Source organism: Aspergillus fijiensis (genome assembly GCF_003184825.1).
Source record: "Aspergillus fijiensis CBS 313.89 unplaced genomic scaffold BO72scaffold_25, whole genome shotgun sequence".
NCBI lineage: Eukaryota > Fungi > Ascomycota > Eurotiomycetes > Eurotiales > Aspergillaceae > Aspergillus > Aspergillus fijiensis.
Window position 1 is genome coordinate 134,502 of NW_024469001.1, and position 18,846 is coordinate 153,347.

General features: G+C 52.4%; 6 protein-coding genes across 6 annotated transcripts; 1 reads left to right on the forward strand and 5 right to left on the reverse strand.

Annotated features, from left to right (window-relative positions):
* The first annotated feature begins 372 nt into the window (after positions 1-372).
* BO72DRAFT_448320 (PRKRIP1 family protein) lies at positions 373-1,331 on the forward strand. Its single transcript, XM_040944765.1, has one exon. The coding sequence runs from the start codon at positions 513-515 to the stop codon at positions 1,146-1,148; it is 636 nt and encodes a 211-aa protein (XP_040800968.1). The 5' UTR covers positions 373-512; the 3' UTR covers positions 1,149-1,331.
* On the reverse strand, positions 1,305-3,443 carry BO72DRAFT_448321 (chaperonin-containing T-complex subunit CCT3). Its single transcript, XM_040944766.1, has 6 exons — positions 3,271-3,443; positions 3,140-3,206; positions 2,864-3,072; positions 2,208-2,798; positions 1,515-2,152; positions 1,305-1,458 (listed from the first exon to the last, which is right to left on the reverse strand). The coding sequence occupies exons 1-6, from the start codon at positions 3,293-3,295 to the stop codon at positions 1,369-1,371; spliced, it is 1,620 nt and encodes a 539-aa protein (XP_040800969.1). The 5' UTR covers positions 3,296-3,443; the 3' UTR covers positions 1,305-1,368.
* Positions 3,444-3,584: 141 nt separating this feature from the next.
* BO72DRAFT_116611 (uncharacterized protein) lies at positions 3,585-5,039 on the reverse strand. Its single transcript, XM_040938979.1, has 2 exons — positions 4,928-5,039; positions 3,585-4,858 (listed from the first exon to the last, which is right to left on the reverse strand). The coding sequence occupies exon 2, from the start codon at positions 4,688-4,690 to the stop codon at positions 3,785-3,787; it is 906 nt and encodes a 301-aa protein (XP_040800970.1). The 5' UTR covers positions 4,691-4,858; positions 4,928-5,039; the 3' UTR covers positions 3,585-3,784.
* A 202-nt stretch (positions 5,040-5,241) lies between these two features.
* On the reverse strand, positions 5,242-7,046 carry BO72DRAFT_448324 (putative Zn-dependent hydrolase/oxidoreductase family protein). Its single transcript, XM_040944767.1, has 4 exons — positions 6,822-7,046; positions 6,708-6,752; positions 5,965-6,603; positions 5,242-5,896 (listed from the first exon to the last, which is right to left on the reverse strand). Exons 1-4 carry the CDS (start codon positions 6,944-6,946, stop codon positions 5,518-5,520), a joined length of 1,188 nt encoding a protein of 395 aa, XP_040800971.1. The 5' UTR covers positions 6,947-7,046; the 3' UTR covers positions 5,242-5,517.
* A 1,104-nt stretch (positions 7,047-8,150) lies between these two features.
* Positions 8,151-9,760, reverse strand: BO72DRAFT_468805 (Sds3 domain-containing protein; the record flags this gene model as incomplete). Its single annotated transcript, XM_040946928.1, has 2 exons — positions 8,151-9,242; positions 9,323-9,760. 2 exons carry the CDS (start codon positions 9,758-9,760, stop codon positions 8,151-8,153), a joined length of 1,530 nt encoding a protein of 509 aa, XP_040800972.1.
* A 1,002-nt stretch (positions 9,761-10,762) lies between these two features.
* Positions 10,763-12,635, reverse strand: BO72DRAFT_378505 (uncharacterized protein; the record flags this gene model as incomplete). The annotated part of the gene is made up of 2 exons (XM_040941312.1): positions 10,763-11,823; positions 11,882-12,635. 2 exons carry the CDS (start codon positions 12,633-12,635, stop codon positions 10,763-10,765), a joined length of 1,815 nt encoding a protein of 604 aa, XP_040800973.1.
* Between the last annotated feature and the right edge of the window lie 6,211 nt (positions 12,636-18,846).

The following is an 18,846-nucleotide window of genomic DNA, read 5'->3' on the forward strand; positions in this document are numbered from 1 at the left end:
ACCGATCAAAGAGGGCCGACGCACTTCACGACCTCCTACAAGCCGTGTGTGATTACATGCCAGAAAGACCAGCCAGCCCCGCCGGGAAGAGGAAGTATAGATAATGAACAGGGAGGGAGGGGTTTGTCACTTTTCTCAACAACACCTCCAAAGGGATTAGGCAAGAACAGGCCCCATCGGCCATTGTGCACTGTTTTTCCCCTTCAGTCTTGAGCTATAGAAAAGAATTGTCGTGGACTATAAAGTTGTCAGCCTGTCATACCGCGGACGATAGCAGTATATACTTCAAGTCGCCCAACCTCGGATAAACTTCCCTACATTAAAGGCAGTCTTGGCACAGCCACCCACTTCCCCTTCCCAAAGCTTCCAGAACAACCACCGGCACCGCCGATCATCAAACCCTCCAACAATCCTACACCTACACTTTCCACCCATCACCAACCTAGACCTCAACTCCTCCTCCTCACAAAACCACCACAACCACTACCACCAAAAAACAACCCCTCCCGAAAATGTCCGAACCCATCCCCGAATCGATCCCCACAAGCGCCGACCCGCGCAGCAAACGGCCCCTCAAGCGACGCGCCCTGAACACCCCGCAAACCGCACAATCCGAACAAGCCTCGCAGATCGAGACGCTGATGCGGGACCCGACGCGCGAGATCCATCTGCCCACCCAACGACCCCCGCGCACGGCGGGGTCGCTGCCGCCGCCGCCGGAGATCGTCGCCAACGTGCAGGGGTCGTCGGCCGGCGCGGGCTCCGGCGAGTTCCACGTCTACAAGGCCAGCCGGCGGCGCGAGTACGAGCGGATCCGGCTGATGCAGAACGAGGTGATCCAGGAGCAGGAGGACGAGGCGTGGGCGCGGAAGCAGGCCGACACCAAGCGGCGGGACGAGGAGCGGACAGAGAAGAACCGGCGGCGGAGGGAGAAGAAGCGCGCTAATGCGAGGAAGGAAACCACTCATCAGGCCGGTGGTGGGGAGGGGAAGGATGGAGCTGCTGGGGATCGGATGGTGGTTGATCGGGCGGATGAGACGGCGGCGGCGGCTGGGGATGGTATCGTTGCTGGGGCGGAGGTTTGCAATGGCAATGGCAATGGCGAGGCTGGTGGGGAGGTGCAGGGGATCATTATCCATGATGATTGAATTGCATTGGATTAGATTGGGGGGGAGGTAATGGCTGGAAAGTGCTATGGCCACCATTGCACAACATGTGGAAAAAGACGCGGTAGGATTACAATGTACGATATGAAGATACCCATTATTTTGAAAGTCTAGGATGTTCTTACAGAATGTCCGTTACCGAAAAGTCATCGTGCAGAATTATGTACGCAATTTTTACTATCTTTGATATCTCTCGCTCAATTTACTCGTCGCCGCCACCGGCTCCGACACCCACTTGCTGGGCCGACTTACCGCTGCAGATGTCGTCAACACGGAGGAGCAGGCATGCGGACTAGTTTCTCTGGTTAGCTTGGGGGACAATCTGACATTGACAGCGCGGGCACTCACCTCAACAGCAGTCTTGATGCTCTGAAGCTTGACAGCTTCGGGCTCCCAGACTCCGTACTCCTTCATATCAACCAAAGCTCCGGAGTCGCCGTCCAGACCCCAGGTGGTGTGGCCCTCGACGTGCTTGGCTCTCATACGAGTGAGAACACGGATGGGGCTGGCACCGGCGTTCTGTGCTAATGTGCGGGGGATGACCTCCATGGCGTCGGCGACAGCCTTGTAGGGCCACTGCTGGACGCCCTCGATCGACTTGGCCAGCTGGCTCAATCGGACAGAGACGGCCATCTCAATGGCACCACCGCCGGGGGAAAGGCGGGGGTGGAAGATAACATTCCGGGCCACGGCCATGGCATCCTGGAGGTTACGCTCTATCTCGTTCAGGATATCCTTCGAGGGACCGCGGAGGAGGATCGTGCAGGCCTTGGGGCTCTGGCACTTTCTCATGAAGGTGAAGTACTCGTCGCCAATCTTCTCGATCTCGAACAGACCACACTGGGTTCCGACGTCGGACTCCTGGAGGTCGTCCACGCGGTTGACAATGGTGGCGCCCGTGGCTCTGGCGATACGGTTGTTGTCCGTCTTTCTGACACGGCGGAGAGCCGTGACATTGGCCTTCATCAGGAAGTGCTGAGCGAGATCTGAACACAGGAATTAGCTATATGCAAACCCAACATCTCAGCGCTTGGTTCCTACCCGAGACACCCTTCTCGGTGATGACAACGTCGGGCTTCAGAGCCAAGATGGCATCACACATGTGCTTAACCTGCTCCTCCTCGATCTGCAAGATACGGTTCCAGTCATCCTCCTTGGTGATCTCGATGTTCGTCTGCGATTCGCCCTTCTTGTACTCCAACGGGCAGTCGAGCAAGATGATGCGGGGGTTCTCGATTCTTCTCCGCATCTTCGGGTGCGTGATATCCTTGTTGACCATGACACCGTCGATAACCTCACTGTCCTCAATCTGACCACCGGGGATCTTCTCGATACGAGCGTAGCGCTTGATGTCAACCTCACGCTTGCCACCGCCAGCGTCGAAGGACACAGTCCGGACCGCCTTCAGGGCGAGGCTGCACATAAGCTCCGACCACCGAGAGACGAACTTGGTTCCGATGGAGGACTGGATGAGGGTGTACATGGCCTTGTCGTCGTCGATGTCGACGGGTATCGAGACCTCCTCGACGATGGCGAGGGCGTCAGCCAAAGCACGCTTGAAGGCGGAGATGATGACAACGGGGTGGATGTTGCGTTCGAGTTGGGGAAGGGCCTGTGCGAGCATTTCACCGGCTGGTACATGTTAGCAGGCTTGCTTCGGCAATCAGGAAAGCCCCGAAGCAGCAATGCATGCATACCAAGAATAATGACGGTCGTCGTTCCATCTCCGACCTCCTCGTCCTGAGTGCGGCTCAATTCGATCATGCTCTTCGCGGCGGGGTGCGACACCTCAATTTCTCTCAGGATAGCGTGTCCGTCGTTCGTCAGGACAATACCGCCCATTGGATCCAGCAGCATTTTCAGCATAGCCTTGGGTCCGAGACATGACCGGATAATATCCGCAACGCTGCAGTTGACAATCCTGTATTAGAGACCGGAGCGGGGAGGCGGGGGTTGGGAAGGGTTTGACGTACGTCTTCGCAGCGGCAATGTTGGACAGCTGAGCTTTACGACCAACCTGTCTGTCACCAGCGTTGGTGTCTATAAACAAGTCAGCATTCTGAGGCCAAGCACAGGCAAAACCTCCCCCCTCAAAGCAACATACTCATCACCACCACCGGAGCCTGCATTTTGGCGGTGGTTCTTTGGCGTGTGTAGGAGAGGAGGGGATAAGATAAACGATATTAAGATAATCCTGCGGAAGGAAGCAGAATCTGAGCAGCAAACAGCCAAAAGAAGAGGCCGGTTCGTAGGATGGGGAACTTAAGGTGTTGTGCCCGCCGTCACCATCAAATTTCCAGCGCACCCCGAAGTGGGATGGCGGACAAGAAGCTCACCGCCAACTAGCCTGGATTGGGTTTAGTGCCACCCTTCCCCTGATCTATCAGTTCTACCACTGGAATTCCCGACCGCCTCAATATCATCTTCTACTTGGTTATAACGTTATACACATACTAATCTCTATATAACGAACTGCACACATCGCAGCAACTGCAATGGCTGATCTCTCAACAACGAATATCCCAATCCAACCCATAGAAGAATATAATAAACACCCGTCAAGCTCAAAAAGTGGTATACCGCAAAAACGCCAGCACAATCAGAGGCCCATCCCGATTTTATCTCTTCAACAGCCTCCCCATTCTTCGGATACTCCTCTTCACCCTACAGCGCATGAAATTTATGACCGACCGGCTCTTCTTCCGTGGATCATAGGATTGAGCCGCGCCCCTGCCATCCCCGCGCCGCCGTTCTCTACTACTACTCCCCGTGTCTGTCTCATACAAAGGTCGGCCTCTTTCCTCCAGCCGCGGTCCATGCCCATAATGCATACTGTAAAACCGCCTCGAGCTGACAGGTGAGCGATCCACATCCCTTTCAAAAACCGCCACATCATTATGATGACGATGAAGAGGCGGGGATATTTCCAGTCCCGGTTCACCATCATCTCCGAACCAAGTACTGTTTCCCCCCATGGCGGCGGCGGCGGCAGCGGCAGCGGCAGCAGCAGCATCAGCAGCAGCCTGAATATCATTGTGCCGGTTGACCGACCACTGCTGCTGCTGCGAGCGCCAACTTCCATCCTGCTGGTAGGTGTTTCCCTGGGCCTGTCGCAGATGGTAGTGGGCCTCACTCATCTCCTGGTCCGCCGATAGCCGGGCCATCATGTTCTTGAACCAGGTCTCGGCATAGTCGCTGTGGTAGACGGGGGGCCTGCAGAGCCGGAGCTCGTTGTGGGCGCTCTGCTGCTGCTGGAACCGGTGGACGCGCTCCAGCTGCAACTCGCGCATGGTGTCTTGGAGGTGCACGGGCAGCTGCGCCAGGGCGGCTTCGTCCAGGTCGTAGAGGACCTCGTCTTCGTCGTCGGTGGAGTAGCCGCGGGAACCGCCCCAGGGCTTCGGTCGGGGCCCGGTCCAGGAGTACTGCCTGCTGCTGTTGCTGCTGCTGCTGCTGCTTCGGCGTCGTCGTCGGGGGTAGGCATGACCCACAGGCCCTACGGGCGGAAGCATGCTGGACGAGGACATGATGATCCGCCAGCCACCAAGATGCCCTGGTACAGCTAGTTTGATGGGCAAAATACAGCGCTTCCCAGAAAGAGTCTCTGGGGCTAGAAGCCAGCTGGAACCTAGTAAAGGCAAGGAAGCAAGAAGGCCAGCGTGTCACCGGACTTGGATTAGAGCATTCATCGATGGCTAGAACATCAATTGTAAGCACAGGTAGAGAACAGAGAAGAACGCGCAACAGCTTCTTCGACTACTAACCTTTCACACGGTGAAGCATACATCAATTGACCAGTTTTCCACGGTATGGATGATACAGATAACGCGATAGGTGTCTTCTGTCAAGCATTTTTCTCCATGCCGTAGAGCATACATAGACAGCGGTGGTCAAGCTGGCGATCATAGATGATTTGGCTCATGGGGCACGTTTGTGGATGGATTGTGGATGATGCTCCCACTCCCCAACGTTGGCCATCGGAAAGGAAGGGGACAGGCCAGTTCATAAGTCATCCACTGCCCTTCGCCTTGCAGGGTGACCCCTCTGTTAATTCAAATGAAATTTTCTGCGATGGAGTGGATGGAGAATTTCCGTTTAGACAAGTCATATGCAAGAAAGACGGTGAGAAAAAAGCAAAATGAGTTGTAGCTTAACGGATGCCCAGTGCATCCAGTGCAGGAGAGGAGCGTGTAGCAAAAAGTACATTCAATAAAAACAATCCACAAAAGTCAAAAGACATATTAAAAACTAGGGAGGCTCTAACACAAGCAAAAAAAACCTTGTTGTACACATTTGATCGAACACTATATTTCAAATCCTTCCCCGAAAGGTTAAGGTTATCTCTCTCTCTCTCTCAGAACTCGCGACTTTCGCCGATATCACAGACATCGAAAACCCCCGTTTCCGGAAGATCGTGGTCTCGCAATGCCTCCTTCAGCTTCTTGGGGGGTTCAAGCACCTCTTCTTCGGTCAAGACCCATGTGCCCCAGTGGATGGCCATGGCTCGCTTGCATTGGGTGTCTCGGAAGATCTTGACAGCATCGTGAGGGTCGGCGTGCATGGTGCTCATGAACCATCTGGGCGCGTAGGCTCCAATGGGGATCAACCCTAAGTCAAAGGGGCCTCGGTATTGTCCGATCTGTTTGAAGGCTGGGCAGGTGGGGAAGTTGTGCTCTGGGGCATGGTCGTTGGTGCCAGCTGGAAGTTCTGGAACTGCTGCGTACCCGGTGTCCCTGTGCAAAGTTCAGGAGATCTGGGTTAGGAAGAGGAATTATCCCGGATCATTCGATCATGAACCTACCCAGCGAAGTATAATTTCTGGCCCCCGGACTCGATGGACCACGAAGCCCAGAGCGTCTTGGCCCGGTCAAAGACCCCTCGGTTACTCGTGTGTTGCGATGGGAGGCAGCCGATTCGAGCCTTGATCTCAGCGGACGGGGAATTGATGTCTTCACCCGCTCCCTCGACTTTTGCCGGGGACTCCTGGGAGGGCGACAGGACGAGATCGCGCTCGTCCCACCAATCCAGCTCTGTTACGTTCTTGATTCCGAGCTGCTCGAACCAGCTCTTGTTGCCCAGGGGAGCAAAGAAGTGGCAATTCGGGTGTTTTCTAAAGATCTCCTTGATGGTAGGATGAGAGAGATGGTCATAGTGGTTGTGGGAGATCACGACCGCGTCGATGATAGGGATATCTTGAACCTGGCAGGGAGTGTCGGTGAAGCGCTTGGGACCCATCCAAGACAGCGGAGAGCAACGGTCCTCGAGAACGGGGTCGAAGAGGACTCGCAGGCCGCTAGGAAATTCGACATAGTAACAGGCATGGCCGAGCCAGGTTGCGCGCAGGCTGGAAGTGGTGCGACTGGCCAGAAACTCTGCTTTCTGCACAGGAATGGTGGGCGGTGCGGTGCTCGGGAATTTGATCTTGCCCGTGATCATCTGCCTTTAAGTAACAGCAGCAAGAAGCATGCACGAGTCAGCTCATCGATGCATTGTCAAACCTGCACTGCATACACGGTTGTCGCTCTCTGCGGCCTGAGCACTTACCCCCAAAACCGTACAGCATCACTGATTGTGATATCTTTCCAGGAGCTGATGATTGAGAACAAAGTTAACATCCAGCTCAGCGGGCTTCGTGTCGTGCTCAGTTTGATGACTTACTTCCATGGGTTCTTGAAGCCACTGGTACGATGATGAACCTTATCCTTGATATCACTCGGGCCCGGAGATCCCGGCGCGAGCAAAACAGCTGCCGAATACAGGATCCCTGATGCGGGGGTACTCATATTGCGTTTTTCGAAAGATGACCCACGTGAGACCGATACACTGTGACGATGGAGAGAATGCCAATTTCTCCAGAGGACACGCATATCCAACTTCCGGTTCTTGGGGGGGGGGGGGGGGGGGAGGCAAACTTTATAAGGACCAAGGTTCAAGGGACAGAGGGAGGTGCGTGGCTCGAGACAAAAAGCAAAGAAACTATTGATGACTAGCAAGTATGCTGGCGCCTGCTAGTCACTTACGCAAAGACACAAAGACTGGAAGTTACTTTTTTTCCAAGAGCAAATCCCTGTAAAGTTACCTACGGAGTTGAATCGATCTATCTATAACTAACTCCGGCTGGCACTTCCTTATCTCCGCCACTTAATCCCTGCTGACGAAAATCCAAGTGGAGCGGAGACACAGGCGGATCTCCCGCCGCTTTTAGAGATTCGGGCAGTATGCATGGAATGTACTACAGCCTACCGAGTACTGTACTGTACTAGTAGTAACTGTACCTACTCCCAGGTAGTACTCATAGTAGAGAATACGTGCAAGGCGCGGAAAGTGGTTCGATATACACAAACAACACCACTGGCATGAGAAGATCAAGAACAAGAACAATGCGTTACTAGAGATATATTCCTTATGCTCTACCCTCCGACTGAATCAAATCCAAAGCAGACGAAATGGTCAGGTTAAATTAAGTCTTGTCATATCATTGAGTGCTTCTTTTCCGTCTTCTCACTCTTTCTTCTCTCTAGCTAGGGTATGGGGGATGAATTAAAGTAGCTCAAGTATGACAGACAAGAGCCAAGAAAAGCAAGGCGTTTTGATGGGAAAAAGAAACAAAAAAGAAAGGGGGAAAAAGAATCCAAGTTCTCCTCTCGCCGTCCCAAACGCCTTCAAACAAAGAACCAGTAAGAACAAAAGTAAGATAGGCAGAAAGCAATCGTGTTCACTCCCGCTAGTTGTATTCCGTGCGTGTAAGTGGTAGTAGTCAGAAGTAGTAGGTGTAAAGTAAGCCAACGGATCCGGTGTAGCAAGTAATGGTAAAAGTCGTGATTCCCAAGTAGTCTTTGGTACTCGTGCAATGCGGTGGTAACAATGCATGTATCGATTCAATCGATGTTGACCGGCCAAGAGGTATAGTTCGGAGGGGGGCATATGTGCGGTTTGGTTTGGTGGGGGTTGGATAACCGAGTCAAAAATGAGACACCAGAAGAGGGGCTAAGTTCTACTCTTCTTGGCCCGTTCATTACTATAGACTCCATCTCCCGTGTCCTTTGAAAGAGGGTACAGATGCATCCCCATATCCGTCGGGAAGTCCGGATGCAACATGTTGAACTGGTTGGGGTTTTGAGGGACGCCGTTCACCTCAGCAGGACTAGACTCGACAAGGAGTTGCGCCAGGCCTCTGTCAACGAAGCCGACCGGCTTATTATGCAGCCGGTCCATGCGAGCCCAGTCATCGTCAACTTCCTCGTTCATGAGTGGCGGTAACGGGGGAGCGCCGTTGTTACTAGGACGCGCGTGGTAATTGGCCAAAATGTTGTAGGGGAGATTGGGCCGCACAGCGGGCTTATCAGAGAGCTCAGCCAGGGCGTTCAGCGCGTGGTTGCCGTGTCCCCGGGTCGAGCGCGTGGCGTGGAAGTTTTGGCTGGCCGTCCGAGCCATATCGGTGGCCGGGGTACCGTTGTCTTCCGCGCCTGTGCCGTCGACGCCGGATCCCTCATCCGCGTCAGTGTTGTTGCCGTTGGTGGCGGCACCCGAGGGCTGATCCGCACGTTTGGACGTTGAGAAAAAGTGTACGGTAGCCACATGTGCATGGTTGGCGTGCGCACTGAGCTCTTTCTCCGTAAAAAGGTTCTGGATTGCGTATGCGGGCGCTTGCTGTTGCTGCACCAGCTGAGCTTTTGCGCGCTCGGCCGGATGCGAAGATAAGCCCGAGTCCCGAACTGGAGAGCCGACATCTTCCTCGGGTGCCTTTCTCTTTCGCCTGTTGAACGTTTCTGCCATGGCTCCTTCGCCGAGCTCAAGATCGACACGATGGCGAGTGTGCCGCGTCTTGCGGTTACCGTGGATGCCACCTGGGCTGGCAGGATTGGTGATGCTGAACTGGTTCGGATGCAGGAGCAGAGCGTTGGTGTCAGCCAGATCCAACTGCTCTTTCTCCCGCATTAGACGGGCCCGTTTGCCGGTAATGGTCTGGACGAGACGTTCGCGGAGGGTATTTGCAAGGTGCTTGTATTCTTCTTCGGCGAAGTGGACGCGGAACGCATACTCCCGTTGAAATCTTTCTAGATTGTTGGTATGACGATGCTAGGCAAGAAGGTTCATTAGCATGCGCAGGCCAAACCGGGGCCGGGGGGTGCAGAAATCAAGAAAGAACGCAAACTTACTGCCAACATCGCTAAATCTGCATCCTTTTCAGCCTTGGCCTGGTTTACTTCCTGCACGAATCGCGAGTACCACATCCCCGCCAGACTAGCCATCTCCTTGGCGAATTTCCCTCCGCCGACAGTATTCTCAATCAGTTGTGCAATTTCGTCCGCGGAATCGGGAAGCGGACCCGGCTCGTAAGGATCCGCATTGTTGATTAAGGTCATGTCGCATTGAAGGGCATGCAATTGTTGCCGAAACTGGGTGTCTCGGTTCTGACTGAAGGAAGCCGTCAGGTCTTGAAGACGCTCCTGAAGCGCGCTGCGTCGCTTGTCCCGTTTGGAGAGCGGCACGCTGGTCGGAGGACTTGTCGAGCGCCCTCGGGAATGAATATTGTTAGACATGTTTGGGACGCCGCTACTGTGAACTGGAGATGGAGGGGCAGGCGAGTAAGCCATAATCTGGGCGGATCACTCGCCAGGTAAATGTGCAAAATAGAAGACGCTGGAGGGCTGGGTCAAGTGCGAAAGCGATCTATTTCTCTTTCACTCACTCTCCCGCTGTGTTTGAAAGACAGGTGCGATTGAGAGACGTTAGACAGAACTGCTGCTGTTAGAGAGCAGTGCAGGTCCCAATTCCGACAATTAAGCACATTCAGGGCAAAAAAGATATCGCAAGATGGACAGACAAAGCGAACCAGAACAAAGTGGAAGGATGAATGGACGGATGAACAGTGACGGAGGAGAAGCAGAAAGCGGGCAGCCGGCCGCTGGCCCGATACAGCTTAGCGTCGGGGACATTTCTCACCGCCCGGCTCAACCGCTCGCCTGGAAGATGCATTCTTGAATGTGAATAGACTCCCATAGTATTTGGAGCCTGGAGCTGAGATGAAATCGGACTGCTCTTCCTAGCTTTGTAAGGTCACCTTTTTCTCCCGGCACCTCATGCCTAATGTCAGACCCTGTGTTCTGATGAAAGAATCAATGTCCCAGGCAATCAAATCTATACAATTGCAAAGTAGTTCTTCAGTAGACTATGCCAGACTGGCACCCCCAATTTGGATGAATACATCCTATTTTATTTCGATACTTGGACCCTGCAATCCATCATCTAAGCTAATAGTAATAATTGTCATCATCATCGACACAAGCTAGTGGTCATCACGCTTCCATAACACAAGATATCCTGGGTATTCTGTTCCAACGGAAAAACAATGCAAACAGCCAATGCTTCCTAGATAGACGTCCCAAACATGCAAACTGAGACCCAATGTCCATCTAACTCCTCAAGACGCCGCCGGACCCGCCAGGTCCCCTTTTTATTGTACGACCATATATCCAGCCACAAACAAAATAAAAAGAAAGAGAAAGAAAAAAAAAACAAGAATCAACGAGTAGAACGAAGGAGGGACGCAAGGGGGGTGATGCGTCTGCAGCTCGCTCCACCCTGTCCGAGCCCGCTTATGAGTGGGATCGGCGGATGACGAAAACGCCCAACTCAACTCCATCGTGGGGTTCGGAATCCTCGCCATAAGGTCGTCGTCGAATCCCATCCAAGATCTCACCCAAGAGCATGGCCGAGGTCACCTCCTTGTCCTCCAAGATGTAGTTCGTGGAAGACACATTGGAAACAGCCTTGGTGGCCGGAAGACGCCGACCATTCTGCCAATACAAGCTAAGCACCTCCTTCATGCGAGCTTTTTCTTGGTGGATGAACCATTCGGTCCAAAGTTCCCGATCGAGATGAGAGCTGCCTTTTCGAGCGTCGACAATACTGAATTGAGAAGAAGAGGAGCTCAGAGAGTTACAGAGCTGGGCGAGGTTCTCCCGCATCGTGTCGAAGTCGTCCATATGAGACACGGAAGAGAGCTTGCCCAGATAACGACCGATATCAGTGGAAAGTTCATTCACGACCACGAGTTGACGAAGCAAGGGGTCCAGAATAGGACCCAGATACTGTGACTTGAAGGTAGATCCACCCCTGCGAGTCGGGTAGACAAAGAGTAACGAGCCCCCGTGAGGGGACAGCTCGGATAGTCGATCAACCAAGAAGGACGGGCGATATGGCGAAAAGAGATCCTTGTATTCCTGGGCCGACGAGGGAGGGAGGTAGCGTTCCAAGATCGAGAGATGAACCGTGAGGGGTGGAACGATCGGCATGGGCGAGTGAGAGGGTCGGGTTTGGATGGGACCGCGGAAGTCGTGATAAGCTGATACCACAGCGGCACTGGAGAAGACGGTGGAGTTGAAGTAATCGTCGTTGGAAAATGAATATCGAGGGCTATGCGGGGGTGAGGATGGTAGGTTGGAGAGGCTGAATTGTTCAGGAACTGCGTGGGTGATATTGATCCAGGGCGACTGTCCATGGCGGAGTCGATTTTGTACTGCCTGCACTAACGAGCAATAGACACTGTCGCTGGAGGATATCGTAGCGGCCTTGTCAGCAGTGCGAGGATATGGGAGCATCTGAGAGACGATTTTGACGGCCTCTCCGCGGGAGTTCGAGAGAGCAAGTGATGAGACTATTCACGATGGGCCGATTAGCGGTGCTCACTCGCGGATTTCTGGATGCTGACTTACCTGTAGCTTCGATGCTGTTCTCAAGCCATGAGCTGTGATCACAATCCATCTCATCTGAGGACCCTGGGCTGCCACCGGAGCTCGACGGTGACACGTTTGACAGTTGGTCGGAAGGGCTACTGAGGCCGTCAGTCCGAGCTGGGGAATTGCCGATGTTTGGACCCTCGTCCATGACTATGGGCGCATGGTTTCGAGTTACATGTGACTCGAACAGCAACATATCGGAGGTAGGGTTCCACGCAATGTGATCGTTATCATCAGGGGGAGTAGGTGGAAGAGCAGAGAGGTAGTCACTTTTGGCCGACGAATCCCACCCAGCAGAGGAAGACTGCGATGCTCGAGTCGCCAGCGAACTGGAGGCAGTCGGACCAGTGGAAAGACGAAGGCGGGATTGCGGGGGAGAGGACTGAGAGTCGGAACGGGAGAATTTCGACGAGAGACCAAGTTCTTCGAAGGATGGGAGATGGAGAGAAGCGTTGCTGCGCGAGAGGAAACGGGAGACTGGAGAAGGCTTAGTGAGGATTGAGCCCTGCGAGGCTCGACGCTTCAGCCGACTGGAGCCAGTATCAGGGTGGAAGGATGCAGGAGATCGAGAGGAGTGGTGTTGTGGCTTGATAGGAGAGATCGGGCTAATGCGAAGGGGGTCGTGCGAGTCAAATGGCGACACGGCTCTTAAGGGCGAGCTAGGTTCCCCGGACACTTCTGACGATGGCGAAGTTGAGGAACTAGAGGTTGTTGAATATGGAGAACGCATGACCGAGCTGTTTCGCACCTCCAAAGCAGGCCGAAACGGTCCATGACACAATGGAGAATTCATTCAGTCTGCGGATGAGGCGCTGCTGGCACAGTGGAAGCAGCAGCGAGGGCGAGATGCAGGCGGACCCAATAACAGAATCGGGCCCTGGAGCAACGGGAGGAGGCGGAAGATAAGACCGATTGGAAGGGGGGGGGTGGTGGTGGGAGGGGAGGGGAATTGGAGGGAGGGCAGATCAACGCCTCTTAATGATAGCGGCTCGGTAAATGATGGTCAGGTTGTCTGTCAGGAGGGTCGTGTGTGGTGGAAGGTTTCACGGAAAATATAGTTGAATCAATGATCACACAAATACCGGTAACGAGGTAGTGGAAGTGGTGGTAGTGGTGGTTGAGGCAGAAAACCAGTTTAGAGTGAGCGGAGGACGGGACGGTCGGGAGATTGATTGCTATGTGGTGGAAGTAAAGTATAGGGAGGAAGTATAGATGAGGGGAAAAGAGAGGGGAAGATGAAGGAAGCAGAGCAGAGGAGAGGAGAGGAAGGTAAAGAAGGAGGAGGAGGAGAAGAAGAAGAAAAGAGAGTTGTGGTGGTGGTTGTTAGTTAATGGAAGTGTGCGGGTGGATGTGGTTGATGATGATCGATGATGATACAGTGGGGAAAGGGCGAGATTGAAGGGCGAGCGAGACTAGAGACTCCAGCTAGAAAGCTAGAAACCCAAAGAGACTACTACCGTACTCCGTCGTAGAAATTCGAAATTCGAGACTCGAAACTCGGAGAGCGGCCAGACGCCATCCAGTCAGTAGGCACTAACTTAGATGAGCACTAGCAGCAACAGGACCGACAGACAACTGAAGAAGGACAAGGTTTTTTTTTTAGGGGAATGGAGAGAAAAGAGAGTAGGAGGAGGTGGAAAGAGAGAAAGAGAGAAAGGAGCCTAGCCAAGGTGGAAAAATGGAAGGGCCAGAACAGATGGATGGATGGAGGTGGTGGCAGTGGGTGGTGAGTGAGTGAGTGAGTGAGTGAGTTGACCTCAAGGGTGAGTGACAGCCCGAAAGGAACAAGACCCTCGGGCTGCGACTTTCCACCCGTGTTCTAGACCGCACCCTGCCTGATTGGGGAATTTCCTGACACGAGGCCGCCGCTCTCTGCAGTCAGTCCGCAGAGAGGTGGTAGTACTCAAGTACCCTACTAGGTGGTCAACAGGTCCAATTGTTCTACACTAACTATAATACTTCTTACATCTATCATTGATAATCTGTATATATATTCATCTACATCTCAGCCTTTTATTCTACCAGACTATCTCATTTTTACACATCATTGTACAAGAAGAATAGAAACAATACTGTGTAGTTATCCATAATTCCCACTGTAACCATCCTGTAACATACAAGTAATTGGACGGTAACATCCTTCAGTTCCAGACACTGCCCGGACTCATCCCGACCCATCTAGACCTTCCACCCTCAGCCTGTTGTGCCAGTGGTGTGTCCCACTGCCTTCCCATAGTGGCTGATCGGAGCTAAGATGGGCAAAGCCGGGCGATACCTTACCGTAACCAGCATTACACGGGCCTTGAGGGTGTCCTTTCCTTCCGTTGTGGCCACTTTTCTTCCTCCCCGTCCTTGGTTTTTGATTTTATTTCATTTCCCGTTTTTTGCTGGATTTTAATTATTTTCTCGGGTTTTTTGCCCCCCCCCCCCATCCCCTCCTTCTTCTTTCCATTACTCAAGACCCACTGCCTAGAACCGGGCTTACTGGGTTCACCTCCAGTCATGACTCCACGGTGGTCGCCTTTACCCGGCTTTACCACTCACTGCCCATTCTTGCGTTGTCTCAACTTCTTTCTCTTTCTCTGTTGTATGAGTATGTGAGGGTGTACTCCGTACTGTGGTCTGTATGTGTGGTAACGGGGAGGAGGACAAGACACACAACCTGCGGATGACCTGGTCAGTAATCCTATTTTCCACCCCACACCAACCCTCTCTCAATCTACCTCCCGCCGAAGGCAACAGCTATTGCTACTGCTTCTTATGTCGAATGCGGCATTTTGATAAGTACTCATACCATCCACATCCCCAGTCAACCCTTATCCATGGCATGGCAGGGCTGCCAGGTGCCCCGTCAAGCTGTCCGTGGTGGTCAGGGCAGTGACAATTGATATGGTCTGGGCTCCGTCCTTCTGCTTTTTCCCTTTTCCCTTGCCCGCTCGCCTTAGAAAGGATCTCATATTACCCGGATCAGCATCACTTTTTGACGATCATCGTCCTGCACTGTCTGATCGAGGAGGCTTGTTTGCCTGGTCTTGCGCGGGCGCCGGCGCGGGTGTGAGCCATGATCGGATCTCCGGGTCGAGACACGCTCTGAATCAGATGCGAAACAACAATGCCCACCCCCCCTACCGTACAGTACAATTTACATTTGAGGCGACGAGGCCAACAGCAAACACCTCGTCACACCGACAGACAGGCGAAAAGTAATCCCAAGGCGCCCGGCCGCCTCCGCCCCCTCCCCCCCCCCGGAAGATAGTCCCTGCACAAAATGAGAAATGGGGCTCTTTCGGCTAAAAAATCTGTGCACAATCAAGGTGGAGATTGTGTATAAATAGATTGGAAGGGGACTAGCTCACTAAAGTCACTTAGTGGCTCGGGCTTGATCGTCGCCGGCCTCATTGCACAAAATCATAACTCAGAATCTAATATGTCGGAGGTTTTTTTGGGGTGGCATAGATTTTACAAGGTCAGGCTGAGTACCGGTAGGTATGGGGACAGCTTCAACCTGGTCCTGCTGTCTGAATGGAAACTCAATTGGTGATTCATACAGTCAATGCTCAAGTAAACACCAAAGGGGAAAATGATTCCTCGTCCACTAAACTGCTACTTCCCCAGATCCAGCCATGTTCCCATTTCCCCGAGCCCGCCGACCAAGCCAACGATACTTTTCATGAATCATCTACTCTTTTCCCCCTCTACAAGTAGTATGTCTTCTCAGATCTTGACGTCGTCAGCTTTCCCTTCCCCCCCCCTCACCCTGGTTCCACGGCAGAAAGGCGCACCTGCATGGCGCGATCGAATCCACTGCCGCATCCGGGCGGATTGACGCCTAGACCCTTGTTTCCGTGCTGCCGAAAAGATCCGCCTAATGTGATCGGGATGCCCCTTGGGTAGTCAGAGGTTGAACAGGTCCTTTTTCTCGTTCATTTCTTTTTCTTCGCTTGAGGATTTAAGGTTCAATTTGCTTTTACCGTGTGTGTGCGTGTTCAGGTTTTCTTTTCCGTGAACACCGCAATTTGACTGCCGTCGAGATCATTTCCATCTTCACGGTCGAGTACTCTGTAGCGTGACTCTGCTTCCAGATCATCTCATAGGCTCTAAGGCAGGTACGAGTCACCAGAAGCATAATCCCGCTCGTAGGTTGTTCCAAACCTAAGAACACCGTACAATCTTACTATCTCGATACACTTTGAGATTGGGAATCAATTTAGACTTGCCGACTTTGCCGTGACGACTTTTGGTTAGGTGCTTCTGAGCTTCTGAGCCTTTGGAGGACATCATGAGATCCGTCAAGTCTACAGGGTAGTTACAGCAGTAAATCAGCAAGATCCTTTGTCAAGTATGTACTGCACTCCGTAGATCCGGGCTGAATCCCGCCGAGCCTGAGGCTGAAATCCGCAATTGTCTATTGCTTTGCTTTCCTTTTTTTTTTTTTTTTTTTATTCCCACTTGGCCAGTGTCTGTTCATTGCCCACGCCCATCAATCAATCCACCGAACCGAACCTCTTAACCTTGAAACCCCTTAATTATTTTCTGTTGCTGTTGCAAATGAATGACCCGAACCTCTCCACTGCAGTCAGATTCACTTTCCATACTTTCCATACTCTAGATTTGACACCCCCTCCCCTCTCTCTTCCCAGAAAGAGCGGTCGACAAGTCACGGACACTGCCACTGACATGCCTAAGGTAGTATCGATGAACAACATTCACTTCAGCGAATTTACAAATGTAGACTATCCGCCCGCCAGTGGTCTAGCCGCGCCTTTCTCTCCCTTTCAATTCCACCTACCCATCGCAACTGGAAATTATGCCCCTCCCCTTACCCGGATCTGCTCCATCCGTAAATCCGTCTCAGTCGACTTTTCCCCATCTATGGGTAGAGCCCTGTTCACGACGTCAGTGGCTGGTCCGATTTGGGTCCCGTGCTTTTTTTTTTTTTTTTTTTTTGTGTCAACAAGTCTTCAAGGTTTAGCGTAGCTAAAACTAAAGAGGAAAACATGAACATCCACAAAACCACGGGGATAGGGAAAAATTCATTGACATTGATAGGGGGAAGGGGGGCTTGCTTGTACAGTACCTGGTCTAGTGGTGGAGTTACATTATGGGTCATTGGGTCTGCAGTAAAATTGCATGACCTTTTCTACAACAACAATGAGGTCAGGATTTCATGGATGCACGTACAGTACACAATACTCCAATTCATTTCGCTAAAGACCACTACACCACTGCACCACTGCACTGCACCACAGGAAACAGAATCCATGACGGATAGATTTCCCCCACCTATGGGTCAGGGAGATTGCGCTTCCCAACTGTGTGGTTGACGGGCGGCACTGGCACTGGCTGGCACTGTCAAAGTCCTGTCACCAGTCATCAACAGACCCAAGGGTGTGTGCACGTATCACCTGGTCCTTGTCCCCTTCTTTTCTGGGATGTGTGCTCGGTAGACTTGCTTGATGGGAACAACAAGAAGCACAAATGACTAAAGATGAACGAATACGGGGATATTGTTTGCTTCCCATAGATTTGCAGGAATCAATGTATGAACGACCAAGAGTAAGATTATCTTGTAGATCTCCGCCGCAATCCTGTTTCCTTCGATGGTGACAACTGACAAGGGAGGGAGGAGTCTGACCCGAGAGTCTAGATTCTCTTGTTCAAATTCCATGTACTGGACTACAAGTATGTACACAGTACTCCGTAAGTCATGTTGATCATGGTTAGAGTTGATGGTCCTCGATAGTACCCCCCAGAATAATAAAATGATGGATTATGACCAAGTCACGGGAATCACCAAAGTGGCCACATACATACTCCGTATGTGTGCACGCATTAGAGGAGCTAGGTTGCGATAATCATAACTTATGTAGAAAGGTCGAGTCCGTTCCAAAAGAGCGGTGCTGGCAGTCTCTCTACCTACTATTTGCAATGCCATGCGATGCACCCTTCATCTACTCCGACCCGTGGCAGTATCTTTCCCAATACAGGATCACCAACTTACCACACCCTATATCCCAAGATCAACACCATCCCCCCATCCACAAACAGTACCAAGTTACAAAATAATTGTTATCAGATGATCCAAACCCGATCACTACCCACCCCAAATCCTCACGGCTAGGTACTCATAAGAGAACCAACCACGCAACCTCCCAACCTCAACCCCATCCAACAACATACACCGTCCCCCAAAAAAAACACTTTTAATCAACCCGACACAAGCCAACCCACTACCCCACAAACCCAGATTTTCCACGTACTTTACATACATACATAGATGAAAATTCCTCATCCCAACTCCACGCCCCAATATCGCTTGTGAACACAAATACCCAATCAAGCCGTCGACAACCACATCCCCTCCCGATCGCATTCATCATTCATCATCAACCTGAAGCCCGCAATTGTTGTCGGAATATATTAAAAACGGCCCCCCTCCCAATTTGATCCCGCCCCGTCATCTCATTTAGAGTTGGTCGTGGTACGGCACGTTAGGTATACGTATACACCCTCCCACTTCAATGGTTGCCTCCCGTCCCTGGCCTGGCCAATGCCCGGCCGCTCGGGTCTCTTTCCTTTATTGTTTCCCCTGGACATACGGGGGTTTCTGGAGGAAGGGACTCGAAGGGAAGAAAACGCCACCGGACGAAAGAGGGAGGTTGTGCCGGGGTCACGGACGGGTCTCGACGCCGAAGGGGATTTGGTTGATTCGATCTGTAGGTCACCTACTATGGGATCAGTATTCTTTTGTTTAGTTTTTGGGGGGAAACAATGGACAAGGAGATAGGCTGCATGTTCGGTCTCTAGGTCGATGTCAATCCGGGCTGCATGCAGCTGAGGCAGTAGTTAGTTTGCTGCGACTTGCTGGAGAATAATTTGGTTAGTACTCCGTACTCGCAGTCAAGTCCCCGGACAGGGGTCCGAGAGCTGGGGTCGATGAA